The sequence below is a fragment of the Rhyacophila brunnea genome, unplaced genomic scaffold, assembly GCF_057557595.1.
Source record: "Rhyacophila brunnea isolate RB1 unplaced genomic scaffold, BYU_Rbru_1.0 scaffold_23, whole genome shotgun sequence".
NCBI classification, from domain to species: domain Eukaryota; kingdom Metazoa; phylum Arthropoda; class Insecta; order Trichoptera; family Rhyacophilidae; genus Rhyacophila; species Rhyacophila brunnea.
The window spans coordinates 21,304,160-21,319,116 of record NW_028232893.1 but is presented as its reverse complement, the minus strand read 5'-3'; the positions used below and the strand labels follow the sequence as shown (position 1 = coordinate 21,319,116).

Sequence of the window (14,957 nt, the reverse complement as noted above, 5' to 3'; positions counted from 1 at the left end):
AAATTCTTCAAAATGTTTTTTTTCCAATGACAGCAATAATCGGTATGGTTCGTTATTATAAATTAATTAGAAAATTTAATAAGTACCATATATAATAATTTATTAAACCTTTCATAATTTTATGAAAATGAAAAAAATGACCTACAATGAAAATTGAAAAAGTACCAACCTACCTAAGTCCTACCTAGTTACATACCCATAGTAATTTGAATGAATTAATTTCTCTAATTTATGTTATTAAAATTAGATAAACCATTTTGTTGTAAAATATCACCTGTTTACAGCATTATTTTTGGTTTCAAATAAATTTTATAATCTATCTGGCTGTACACACAGTAATTTATGGCTAAAATTGTCAATAAGCGCTTCAGTTTCTGACTGTGTATGTGGCATCCGCCAGGAAGAATCATTTCTTTTGTAATTGGGTGTCGTGCGGGCGGCTGCGAACGCTCTAATTTAGTACATGTCGAAAAATAATTTAAGTCGAAAAGTATCCGGAACACAGTCTAAAAAAATCAATACAATCCAGGCAGCCGAAAATTATTTACGTCAGGGGACTATTTTCTTTTAAGTGATGTGCGCCATGTTGGGTGGTCACTCGCATTTGTGTGAAGTTTGTTAAGTGATTTGACAGTTTTTGTGTATATTTTGTTTTCGGACAAAGGATATTATTATTTGAGACGATCGGAGCATTCATCATCGGAACTGGGACAGTATTTTAAGAAATCACCATGACGCAAATATTACCAATCCGGTTTCAGGAGCATTTACAGGTAACGTAATGTCGAGAACTGCCTACAAACGCCGCTTCGATATCTGCTTAAATAGATAATTGATCGAACGGTGGACGTGCAACGGCCCTATTCGCATTTTATTGCTTTATATTTTTGGTTATTTTGTTAATTTGATGACAGTATAACGCGCAGGACCGGCTAGAAATCTGCCATTGCGCAATCCTCGCATCGAGTTTTCATTGACAGATGGGAACCACCCCCTACTAGCGGTCAGCTTTTACGTTCGCATTTCGGGAGTATTGATTTGTTCCATATTCTCATTATCCCAACATCTGTTTTTTGACATGTCCACAACCGTCATTGTTCGTAGCCCTTATCGAACTCATTCAAGAATCCGTTAATTTGTTTTGCTGTTGCGAAATTATTCATCATGTCGACATTTCCTGGCGTTGTTTGCTCCCTCGACCGTAAAAAGTTTATGCTCCACGGATCGGAATGACTTTTTGTGTGTCACAGTGCATAAAATGAGCACCGAAATGCGCTTACTCCAGCATTATAATAATATGAACACCATTTTAATTTCACTTACAACCATTCCATAATACAAAATTGGAAATAGAAATCGCCGACAGCCAATTTACAACAAAATTCTGTTCCATATTTAAATTTTCACCGACAATAATAAATCTTTTATTATCAAGTATACCTATTCCGATAAAAAAAAAATAGTATTGTTCCATAACTTTTTTATTAACGAAACTAGGTGACTCATAGCCATAGAGATTCTTTCTATTGAAAATTGATTAAATAATGAAGCAAGACAAGTATCAAAGTACATCGGTATCTAGTACACATTTTTGTGAGGTCATTTATTTAATAATCATCGATTAAACTAAATTCAATAAGAATCATGGATTTGGTTAAATAGTATTCATCATTATTGTACTATTCAATTATTCTAAACGTAATTATAATGATGTTTTGAATAAGAACCAAGATTTCTTTATGGTAGTTACTTACTTGATTCTGCTGGGTAATTAGTGATTTCATGCCATTGTACATTTATAATAATATTGTAGATAAGTAATATTTAATTAATAATGTGTATGTACCTAAGTACATATATAATTCTAATTAAGTACATACCTATATTCTTTTGGTAAATGTGCCACAGATGCTGTTATGAGATTTTATAACTTTCTTTTTAGACCAAACCTAAGCTAAGCTAACATAACCTAACCTACCCCAACCTAATATTACCTAATATAATCTTAGTTTGTGATAATGATGCATCAAAATGTATGACAATTTCAAATTTTAAATTAACAATTACTGGATCTAAAAGCCTATGCACCGACAGAAAAGGGTATTTATTATAATTGTCTACATGGAATAAACTGTTTTCGTAAAAAAATTTTATATAAAAGGTCATGATGGCATCTGCGGCACAACTAAGTACCATTCTTTTTAACACTACAACAGGCAGTGAGGCTCAATGACAGTAGTGTAGTTAGTAATAAAAGTAAAACAATCACAAACACCCAACCCAGAATTTGAGATAATCACACAAATATATTGTGACCTCACCGCAAATCAAACCTGTAGCCTCCCGGATGAGAGGCCAGCGCCTTATGCAGTAGAAGACTCCAAGAGCCGTCTAAGTCACCATTGCTGTTACAGATGCAGCATACAAACCTCACAATCTGGAGATATCTATCCGTAACAGATTTTTACGGCTACAGTTGTTAGCCATTGGCTCAGATCCTTTAAATCCAAATTGGTACATAGTTGATTGTAAAAAACAACATACGAATATCGATCATTCTTCTGTCTGAAATCGAACCTGGACTATTCGTATCGTCATTTGGGGTACCTACGTATAAATTTAATAATAGTATTATTTGAGCGTAGTTATACACAAAGCAGCAAAGCCACAATTTTGAAAAAAATGAGTTATTGTGATTTCCATAATCTCACACGTTTGTTTTACATTCTGCACAAATCAGCCAAGCTGCTGTCATACAAAAATCTCATATAAATGCGTTTTTAAGATTTTACAAATCGCAGAATATGACATTTTCGATTTGTATAAACCAACCAAGCTGCTGTCATACAAAAATGTCATATAAGTGTGTACCTAATTATTAAAGTACTGACTGTAAGGTGTGTTTTTCTACATTCTATTAATAAACATTATTTTCTCAATTACATTATATGTTTTTCATTTTATTATATATAATATCCGTGGTCAAAAGGAGAAGAGGTACATGTCACAAAAGTGTTATTTTGCAGGAGAATTATTTTAAACTTAAAAGTTGAATATCAAATCAGTTATTTATATTTTTAATGGAATTTTTGTTTTATACATAAGTATTATAAAAAAATAATGTTTATGTAATCTGCATATTTTTTGCATTTTTATTAGTAATTTGTCTAAAAATTGACATATACCTATTCTCCTGAATGAAATTCGAGCACTTAGCTGACATAATACTATTATTATCAAGTTTTTTTCATAATTTGGTATGGACTAGGACTTAAATAAATGTGAAATAGATAGTTTATAAGAAGATAATTATGTTTCATTGAAGTTTTAATTTATTCGTGAAGTAACAATGCAATATCCTAAGTAAAACAAAAAATTAGATTATTACATCTTACAGCTACAGTTTTTATATGACTGAAAATAATGAAACCTGAAATGATATTTTATATTTTACTGTTTTACACATTTGAAATATTCAGAAGAAATATAAAATTGAATACTATAAAGTACCTACATATCCACTACATAATATCCATCCGTTTTACCTTAATTTTATCGTAAAATTAAATCTTATTAATCTAGAGGCTTCTTTTGAAAAATCTGGATCGAATATAACTATTTTTTCTAAATACAGTTTCCGTATTCTTATTTGTTTTAAAATAAATCATTCCAAATTCTTTTCTGTATTGAAACCATTTCGTTAGCTGAATGGGAACTATTTTAACTCACATTTGAAATATTTTACAAGAGTAGTTTTTGAAACATCCTATTTATGTTATTTATTATTTATATACCTAGAGACACTATACATCATCATGTCAGAAAAAAATATCAGTGAATACAAATTTAATGTAGATGTATAGTATTGTTTAAAAAATGAAACAAACAGGTCCAATTTACCCTCCATGAATACCCATCATCATAATCGTATATGGTTCATTTGAATGTACAAAGTAAGTGTTTATAGAAGGCAACATTAAATGCTAACATCAGGGTTGGTAGGCACTGCCAGAGATCTAATAAAAAAAACCTTTTGGTTGGATCCAACTTGGCTTCCTCTTTATCTTACTTTTTTGTATCATAAGCAACTTGAGCGGATTCTTGAGGTTTTTTAATTCTGCTAAAAATGAAGACCTTTATTTTTACCTTTTTGTATATTAATCATTGCAATAATTTACTATTACAAATGTCAATAACATGTTGACGTAAAGTAGAATGCACGCTTATTATGATACGTTTTCTGTGTTTAAATATCACTCAACAGTCATAATTTATGATTTTACCGGAAAAAACATTGACGTCACAAAGAAAGAGAATATGTCCAAGTGTATATAATTTCATTGTAATAGAGTTTTGTTTGACAAATGTCCATCAGACTGGCATTTTTATGCTTTCTCTAAGTCTGCTGTCCAACCTATTTGGGTATATGTCGCTGATTCAAACAGCACTGCAGTATTAATTCATGCTACAGCGAATTGGGAGTAGAGGTATAAGTCACATAACACTGTTTTCTTAACAGCTTTCTATATATTTCTGTACATATACCATATTAAAATATCGAAAAAGGGTATAAGCAATCTTTTTCATGGCTTGTGTTTATTCTCATGCATAGAATGATCGAAATTTTAGACATCTGCATACTTAACTCATTTTCGGATTTTTGATGACATATACCACTTCTCCTGTTTGCCCCGGATATAATAAACGGATTTTTCATATAAAAAATAGTGCCAGGCAGCTAAATATTAATGTACAATTTACAAGTTTTTCGAATTATTTTCAGAATTTTGAAATTCCCATAATACAAAATAGATGCAAAAATGCATTCAAGAATGAACATTCTAAAAAACCCGTTTTGCACAAAACCGCCTGGATTGCTAAAACACGAAAATTTCATAGATTTTATGCTTTTATCTCTTTATAAGTTACACAAAATCATATAAATATATAATATCTATCGTTCAAAAGGTATAAATAGTATACAGAGGCTTTGTGGATTTAAAGAAATACACTTTACATAAAAGTGCTTCTATCTCTGTTTGAGGTTTGTGTGGTGATTTATCAATGGGTATAATAAAGTTAACGAGGCGTATTAGCAATCAGGTGTTTTCTTTATAAACTTGTCAAGAGATAGTTGAATACATACCACCCTTTTACGTATTTGAGGTGACAGGGAGCGGAGGAGAGAGGAGCGACTGCATGGAAATGCACAGTTTTTGCGTTATCAACAAAAATCAAAATTTTAAGAGATCTACGAAATAGCGAATTGTGCAAAAGTAGAACGTTTGAAAGTTAAGGGCCGCCTGTAGAGTAATTCATTTGGCAACACTTAAGACCCAGTTCCGCCAGAAATGCACAATTTGACGATTACAAGCTTGACCAAAGGTTTTAGCTCAATTGAAAGAGGCTTAAAAATTCAGACAACATAGAGTCCGACGAAGAGTGTGTTATAATAGCTACAAAGCAAGGAATAAAAAAAACATTAGCTTGCTTTGAAGAAATTCTGCTTGAAAAAAGAAGGTATTGTGTTGTAAGATGAATTTGTTAGGTTTTATGAAGTCATCGACATTGAAATAACTTTTTTACATAACTCATTGTAGGCTCTAAGAATGTATAGAAATTAGGTTAGGTTAGGTAATTAGGATTTAGGCTGTTAAGATACGAAAAAATAGTGCACACTATACTTTGCCAGTCAAACGTATTTGTTTCCATTGAAATAAGACTAGATACAATTTACAGGTTGTGTTGGTTAATTTTTTAAATTCAATTACAACCTGCCTAAACCGTGCCTTAATAGATATGAGTCAAAAAAATATCTATCTATAAAATATCTAAAATTATGCAATTAAATCATACATAACTTTGGATATTTTGTAGATGGAATAATATTTTTGGCTCTATGTTACGACGCTACTCCCTGGGTAAACGTCAGATTTTTTTATTCAATATTTGAAAGCATCTAAGTGACACTTTTTGAGCATAGACAATCTTTGAAAAAATGCTATTATATGGGTAACACGCTATTATAAGTACATATATAAAAATCTTTTACAATGAAAAATAGATTACAAAAATCAGTATAGCATATTAGACTTCGCCAATGCATTTCATAAAATTTAAATAATTATAAAGTAACCTTCGACACAAAGACACTCGTGCTTAAACCTTCATATAAAAACGCTTCAAATAGGTAGGTAAGTATGCGAAAATAAGGAAAATTTTTCAAAATAACGTTATAGATAATTTAGCCGTGTTAACTAAACGATATTGTTATTATTTCAGATTATTCCGACTCAAATTTAATCAATAAAATAAGAAATACGAGTGAGATGAAAATGAGCCATTGAATGGCATTTATTTACCTTTTGATTAGTGATTGTTTTTATAAGATAATAATATGTATCCATAGTCAGTATTCCGTATTTGTATTCATTTAATTAAATGTATAATAAATAAAACAGGCTCCAGTTTATGAGCCCCAAAAACATTTCGCCTCCACAAACAAATGGCCCGGTCAAATAGCCTCGATAAAACGGCTCGCACTGATTGAAATTAAACGTCACTGGTTTTCATTAAAATGCCACTTTTCCTACTTAAAACTTACCTTTCGGCATAATATACCTATCATAAATATTCATGAAGCGTGTTTTCATATTACATATACCAAACTAACCTCGTAATTTTTTTAAATCTTAATTTTCTCGGTTATGCTTTCAACCTAGGGGTAGACTACAACTTAATATATTATAACTACTATCTTATTACTTGTCTTGAAGGCCGACGAAAAAACTTTGGAATATGTAAATAAGTGTTTTATGAAACGTATCTGCATTGCAACCGCGCTTATCGTCGGCTTTCGTGGACGACATTAATTATTATTGTTTCAAAATTAGCCATTTACAAGGTTGAAAAAGACGTAGCTTTATTTTAAAAGAAAAAAAAGCCAAAATATAATCAACGCTTGAAAGAAATAGGAACTTCCATATTTCATTACGCTTCGACATGATAACAAAATATTACTATATTATTATTGAAACGATCAATCGATAATAATCGGCCGTGGCCGGCGAAGGGATACATTTATATATTATAATATTCTGCCGATAACTTCACGTCGTGGCGGAGGCCAACCTTAGTCTATGGGCCAACCTATCAATATTGAACAGTATTGCAAGCTGTCAAAAATGGCAACTTATCGGCAGAATAATAATAAGTATACAATGCCGGGTTATGAGTACCAATTTCAGTTAATAACTATCAATCCAACCATCTCCAGAGAGAGAGAGAATTCTCGTGAACGGGATTCAATAAGGTAAGAGAAATAATTTATCTATGATATTGTATGTTTATTGATGGTTTCTGGTAATTTAAATTCATTTTACCTCTTTCTCCATGGATGTCAGATAACTGTCAAAATATCCGAATGCATTGCTTGAAAGTTCTCATTATATGCCAATTACTTCATAATGTGCCGATATATTATTTTATAAGCCTAGAATATTGAATAATTGTAACTATTTCATACAATAATTATGTATGTATAATAAGTCACGTATTTTTTCTACATCCAAAAATAACGATTTATTTTTGTTTCAGCTGTCACAAACCAATCAATATTATCCGGATAATCGACTAATATATACGTCACAAGGTAATAATTTAATCACCAAATATAATTTATATAAGTTAATCGAACGTTTTGACAATGCCCGTGTTTCCCGAGGATTAAATTCAGTTTACTAAAGTGGAATATTGTTTTGATTCCAGCCTGTTTTCACGCTGAAATGGAGGCCTTTGGAACAGATGATCAGAGCAGGATTACGCATTCGTATGGACTCGGGTGTCGACACGCCCGAGGACCCACTTCCTGGTCCATCTCGGACACAAAGGAGGTCAAGGGAGTGACCGGTGTGGAAGAAGAAGTAGGTGAGGTCGTTCGTGGTAGGCGAGGACATGCAAGGCGTACCTAGTGCTCGTGTGACTGAATCGTGGTCAACAGCAGAATAAACTCCAGCACCTGGGCAGTTTACAGTAGTGTCGGGTTGGCTGGTGAAAAACATTAGTCTGTGGGACTATTCGCAAAAATAGAGGTCTTCAACTTGAGTCAGTCTTTGAACGGAAGGGCGAGTTGGTTATCTGTATAAAAGGAGATATTAGGTATCTTACATTCTTGGAGAGATAAGCCCATAGTGAGGATATCATCTATCCATTTCAGCGACATGATGAATTTGGGCCTCAATTACAGAAATAAGTGTGTAACGAAGCCTGAGTCTGTTGTTACTACATTACTGTCCTCTGGTAACGATGTCTCGTCTTCTCAGGCTACGAGGCGTAATGTGATGCTGGATTTGCCTGTCGGATTATCTAAGCATACCTTACAGACGATTCCAGCAACGCACACCCGTCAAGAGTATGTAAGGAATGTGCCAAGGTGAAGAGAGGCGAGACTCAGTACACGTGTAAAGTTCCTCTGCACTATTAAACGGTTTTCTATTCTTCTTGAAAGTTTCATTTAAATATTCCCATAAATAACCCAATAAACTAAGAATACATTATTTACCATAAAAAAACCAATTTCATCCAAAGATGGGAATAAAATCCGGGAATACGGCTAGATTTATAAAAATCTGCCGGGGCTGGAAGTGTTGTCGGAGGGAAAAGAGAGAAAGAAAGATTTATTTTTTATTTTTTATTCTTATCATAAAATCCGGCAATTCGATGAGCTCTTGCCAGAAGAATCTGCCAAAGAAACTGGCAGGCCACTATAATACACCATACATACAAATATATTTAATTAATTAATTCTTATTTGTAACATTATCAAACTATATTATAATTTATACATGGAAACGAATTAGACGGTAGCAAAATCTGTACCACCATACATACAAATATATTCAATTAATTAATTCTTATTAACATTAACAAACTATATTATAATTTATACATGGAAACTTAGGTACATAATGGATTTAGACAGCAGCAAAATATTTGAAACCTCCTTGGCGGTGATCACGACGGAAGGAATAGGGGTGTCTAGCCATGCAGTAAAGGCTGGTTGTCGATCTCAATGATTTAATTAAAATAAAATATTGTATCTAGTAATTATCAAATGGTTTAAGTATTACACATTCTTTTATTTTAATTAAATCATTGGGATGTTTGCGATCCTCGGTCATCAGTCTCTGTAAAGAAAATTATTATTTATTATTTTTTTTATTGAATATGAAGTTACTAATTCATATTGTTAGTGTTAAAAGAAAACAAAACACATTGTTATTGTTTCATCGAACGCTGTTTTGGTATCTGACCAATTGTATAGCATCAATAACGTTGGGCTATACCATTATATCATTAATGTATTTAGCAGGTAGATTTATTTTATAGTTCTGGTAGAACACACTTTAATCCTAGAACTGTCAGTTTGTTGAAAACGATGATGTCTGATCAATGTACTCACCCTGTGCTATGGAGAATGCGGCAGTTTCAAGAATTGATACATTTCACCTTGCCTTTCCCAGCATACTGAACAATCAAAACATAAAATTAGTTTACATGTCGCCTCGATAATGAATAGAACTATTCCATACAAATGTGAAAACATTTATTTGAACAAACGATAAAATTCTTCAAATACCAAAATTTATGGTTGTGGGGTAACCAAGATATGATCGCAGAATGGTTCTATTAAAAGTAATAAAGGTGTATATACAAAAATATATAGTGTTTAGTCTTATAGTTATTAATATAAGACTTGGAATTTTAAAATGCCTATATCTCTGAATTTTGTGGATGTGGAACACGTCTCTTCACTACCGAGACAACGATAATACAATACACGAATAGGAAGGCTAATTTTTCAATATGGCTTTAGAGACTACCGATGGTTCTTCATTAAACCTATGTGATAACTGGCTTATGCAGGATAACATAAATATTATTTGGAGAAACAAAAAGTTGATGGGGATATGGGCCTAGAAATGAAAACGAAAAAACCAAGTGAACAAGCCAGTAAACAGGGCAAAGAAATCAAACGCAGAATCTGAATTGCCTGCGGTCCGGTACATAATAATTAATAAGTGCTTCCGCAGTCTACTGAAACAAATTAAATCAAAACAAATATGCAACAACGATGCGCTAGAAGACAATAGCCCTAGTGGATGCACTGGAATAACACAATAAATAAATTATTAAGAAGGTACTTCAGTGAAACGGCAAATAATTTTCAACTATAGGTGCGATGAAATTTCGGACCGGCTGAAAATCAGAACGAAAGTCGAGCTGTGAAAACGTCAATTTGTTTTGTGATGGTGACGGGGGAATTAATTCTTAAATCGTGTAAAGATGACAGAAAACGTTACCCATTTACTTGAAAAAGAAAACTTGTCAATATATTATTATTAGTAATAGAACAATAAACATAACATTAAATGTACACATTATGTTTTGTTCTGCACGCGTCATTTGCACAATCTTCGCGTCGCATAGTCACGATCGTTTGAGACCGTGCCCCAGCTGAAGTATAGCCTTAAATAGAACAGGTAGGTTCGTCGATAGTCAGGATGCCTGAATCCGGTTCATAATAGATAATACGTGCTACCGCAGTCTACTGAAACAAATATCCATTCAACAAAAATACGGCGCGGATTCCGCCCGATTGTCAAAAACTGGTGACAATAAATATGCATGCCCCGAAGGAGAGTTCACACAGCCAGATGGAAAACGATGCGCTAGAAGACAATAAATAGGCCTGGTGGCTGCACGGGAATTACACCATAAATAAATTATTAAATATAACATGTAGGTTAGTCGATAGTTAAGGACGCCTGAATCCGGTTCATAATAACCAATAAGTGCTGCCGCAGTCTACTGAAACAAATTAAATCAGAACAAATATCCATTAAGCCGCGTTGACACGGTCCAAGTACGATCCAAGTACACTTGGATCGAGTGCCACCCAAGTGACAGCTTCATACTAATTATTCCTATCCAAGTTAACTTGGATGAGTAGGACGCGGTCCAAGTAGCTTGGATAGGAATAATTAGTATGAAGATGTCTCATAGGAGTGCACTTGGATGGCACTCGATCCAAGTGTACCTGGATCGTACGTGGACCGTGTCAACGCGGCTTTAGTCGAGGACCTCTGAATCCGGTTGACTTGAAGAACAGGCAAGCCAGGTTGAGGTTCTCATGTCACAACATACCATTCACTGATATGCAACAATATATTATTGAATGCATCCGTGTTGGTTTTGGCAAATCTCTTCCGCCACGTGAACTCATCCAAGTAAGATGGCAACGACGATTCAGGGATACCATACAATGCCTTTAACCTTTGTTTAGCATGCGCCCAAGTTCCCTCAATCATATTAGTATGAACCCCAGTTTCAGGATTCACGAAACTTTGACTATGGTTTACTGTCATGTGCTCGTAAGCAGGTTCTACAGGTATTTGCGGAATTCCATTATAGGAGCGCCATTGGTCAGAATAAATTATTGACCCGGGAGCAATATTGCCTGCAATGAGTGGCAGAAGAGTCGCAGCCTTACGGTCAGGTACCGCAGTTAAAAATACCTGTTTGTTAGATCTAGAAACACCACCGAAAACCCATTTCTCCTTTCGGTACCGTCCACGGTGGTTTTTGCGCCTAGCGAATACCGATTGATCAATCTCTACCACTTCCCCGTCACCACCGATTTTGTATGGATTCTTTTCAAAATAATTTGAGCAGACATCCCTGAAATATTGGTTCCATACCGCAATAGTCTTGGGGGAAACCGACGCTATCTCCGAAGTGGTCACGCCAGAGAATTGGTATGACCAACAGGCGAGGAGTTTGATGATGGTACCAAACGATAATTTAGATTGCTCCCATAAGGTACCGGATTTTGGGGACTTAGAAAAACTTTTGTGCGTTGGGCATCGCCACATGTGTCCAGGCCCATGTCGCACCCACGTCGTGATTCTGTTGCAAGTACCGCAGAGAGGTGCTTGCAGCCTCGCACACTTTCTCTCCTGTAAAAAACTAAGTGCGGCCTCTTCGGTACTGCTAAGAAGGTAAATTTTTTCAATTGTCAGTACAAACCGTGACATGATGGATGCGTATTAAGTACCTACTTATCTAACCATAAACGTTATGAGAAACACGTGATAAATGCGTATTAAGTACCTACTTATATAACCTATAAACGTTATAAGAAAATACTTCAAAGTACTTCAAAATACTTCACTAGTACGTACGTGTGTGGAAGCTCAGCAATGCAGCGAAACTTACTCGTGCTCGAAGAATGAATGGTGAATAATTCCGATGATCAGCTCAGCTAGCACGTGGTGTATCGGTCGAGATGAGCCAAGAGAATGAACGAAGAACATAATATATCCGATATAGAAAAATGTAAACGACAAGTATTGTAGCCAACGTAATAATAATTGTATTGTTAATTAGGTATTAAGTTAATTAATATTTCACTGTTCTCTGTGACCGTAATTATTGTCTTCGCTTATAATAGCGGTTATTTTTATTGTCTACGATTATAATAGCTGGATAGCCATGGTTGTCTATGCTCAAAAAATGGCATTTAGATACTTTCAAGTGTAGAGTAAAAAAATCTGACGTTTACCCAGGGAGTAGCGTCGTAACATAGAGCCATATTTTTTATCTATTGTAGTTTGGTTTAGGCAGGGCTTAATGAAATTAAAAAAAATGAACCAACAATATGTGTAATAGGTATGTATTCTTAATCCAATGAAAATAAAATTAGCATGAATGAAAAAGTGTGCACAATTTTTATAACTAGCTCAACACCATCTGTAAATTGTAGTCTTAGTTCAATAAAAACAAATACGTATGACTAACAAAGTTTAATGTGCACTTATTATGGTCTTAACAGCCTACCTCCACCCTACGCTTCTGATAGAAATACTCGTATGATTATAATTAAGTTTTGATGTCTTTTCGATCATTTTATAGACTAAACAAAGAGTAAATAAGGTTGATGAAACCTTATAAAGACTTATTTCTGTTGCCAAAATAAGCATTTAACTTTTAACTACTGTAATATTGTAATACTGTAATCTTGCATGGTAACCCATTGTGACATTACCGGAACGGACAGCGTCATAAAGTTAAAATGATGGTTACTGGCTTTAAAACCAATAGCCTCAATATAAGGAATAAAAAATATATTTAGGCAATATTTGTACATAGAATCATGTAGATGTGTATAGATATGTAATTAAATAATCGGGTGAATCGTTAAATTATAGTGGAATGCCATTGAACTGTGAAGTTCGTCAAGTAAAACTACAATGCGAAGTCACTTGTAGCTAATTAATAGATTACATGTCTTTTGCTTCAATTTTACACTTTTAACATTTATGTTGTGATTATATTATGCTGCACGTCGCGTACTATCACTTAACATCACAGTAAGCTGCCGCTATGGGGAAAAGACTGTAATGCCGTTTTTCTTCGTGCTTAAAATGTTTTCCGATTGATGCTCCCATCCCGTAGCACATTTTGAACCTTTAAACGAACATTGTCGTTAGCATAATCTGCCGAAATCACCAAAAGAAGAATGAGGTCATCTCATTTTTTACCGCACTGCATCGACACCTGCATGACTCAATTAAGGTTTTTTTATCATTTTCTACATGCCTACACATTTTCGACTCGTGTCAAAATCGCATGTTTTTTGTTTAGTGGTTGGCACTAAGTATGTGTTTTTCTATAAGAATGTTGTCTATTATCTATGGTCTGCAGGTTGGGTTCTGTTCAAAATATTATCTATGGATGTAATATCGGAAATAATTTTAACGTACGCACATGTAGAAACTGAAAATTAATTGAATTTAGCATGAATAATTCAAAATGCATTACATTAGAGTTGGCACTCTCCATCATAGAATTTACAGAGATGGTGATTGTTCAAAATAATCTGTTAAAATAAAAACCATAGACTAAATTTGTCGCCGTGACTACGCGACGTGCATCTCAATATAATCACAACTTTAGACTCCATCTATGTTTAAATAATATCGATCAACGTTTCAACCCATTCAACCATAACTCATTCATTCCATTTGGATGATCATGTTCTATTGAGAGTAATAACTATATAATTTCTAATCACTATTGCATTTCTTTGATAAGGGTATTCGTTGTGTACGCGTCAATACATCCGTGCAATGACGTCCTGTCTCCAAGTATTTTTTTTTTCATTCAACATTTATCACATTGTCATCTGCGCTGGCCGTTTATATTATCTTGCTCATTATATATTATTAGTATATAATATTTAAATGATAATTTTTCATGGGTCGCGTCCACTGAAATTCAATATTTTGGTAATTGAGTTGTTATCAATATAATAATATTTTTTTTTTGGGTGGGACATGAGCTGAATTTTGATTGTTTAATGGCTATCGGAAATTGCTATCTCTAAACATTTGGCCTGCCCCAAATCTTTTCATGCGTTTAGAGAATTCCTTCAATTTGTGTTTGAATTCAAATTTATTTATTTTACATATAGTGAACTTTTTATAAATTCTAGACATTCACATGACATGACATGGGAATAATATGTAACATTATTAATGATATACAATACAGAAAAAAGGATAATTAGAATAGTACAGGCAGCCTTTGACTTTCGTACAATTCGCTATTTCGTGCGCTTCCATGTAGTCACAATTGATAAAGACACAGCATCTTATAGAACTCTCATCAAGAAAAAGGGTGATGTTAAATTAACTCTTGAAAAGTTTATAAAGAAAAAACCTGATTGCTAATATGCCTCGTTAACTTTATTATACCCATTGATAAATAAATATTTAAAAGTACACTTTTTGATGTTTTTTACTTTCTACTGTCAAACATTTAACATTCATACACATTCTCACAAACCAATTACGTCCGAAAGCCGAGGGCCGCCTATAAGCAGAAATATAAAAAAA

General features: G+C 33.6%; 1 protein-coding gene and 1 long non-coding RNA gene across 2 annotated transcripts in view; both read left to right on the top strand.

Annotated features, from left to right (window-relative positions):
- The first annotated feature begins 357 nt into the window (after positions 1 to 357).
- Positions 358 to 14,957, top strand: part of Chc (clathrin heavy chain) — a 50,743-nt gene continuing 36,143 nt past the window's right edge. Inside the window, exon 1 of the mRNA XM_085950665.1 lies at positions 358 to 773. Within this exon, the coding sequence (XP_085806791.1) occupies positions 732 to 773 (42 nt within the window). The 5' untranslated portion in view covers positions 358 to 731. The remainder of the gene's footprint in view (positions 774 to 14,957) is intronic.
- On the top strand, positions 7,173 to 8,499 carry LOC147069700 (uncharacterized). The gene is made up of 3 exons (XR_015071200.1): positions 7,173 to 7,312; positions 7,597 to 7,651; positions 7,768 to 8,499. It is a non-coding gene; the product is annotated as an uncharacterized LOC147069700 (long non-coding RNA).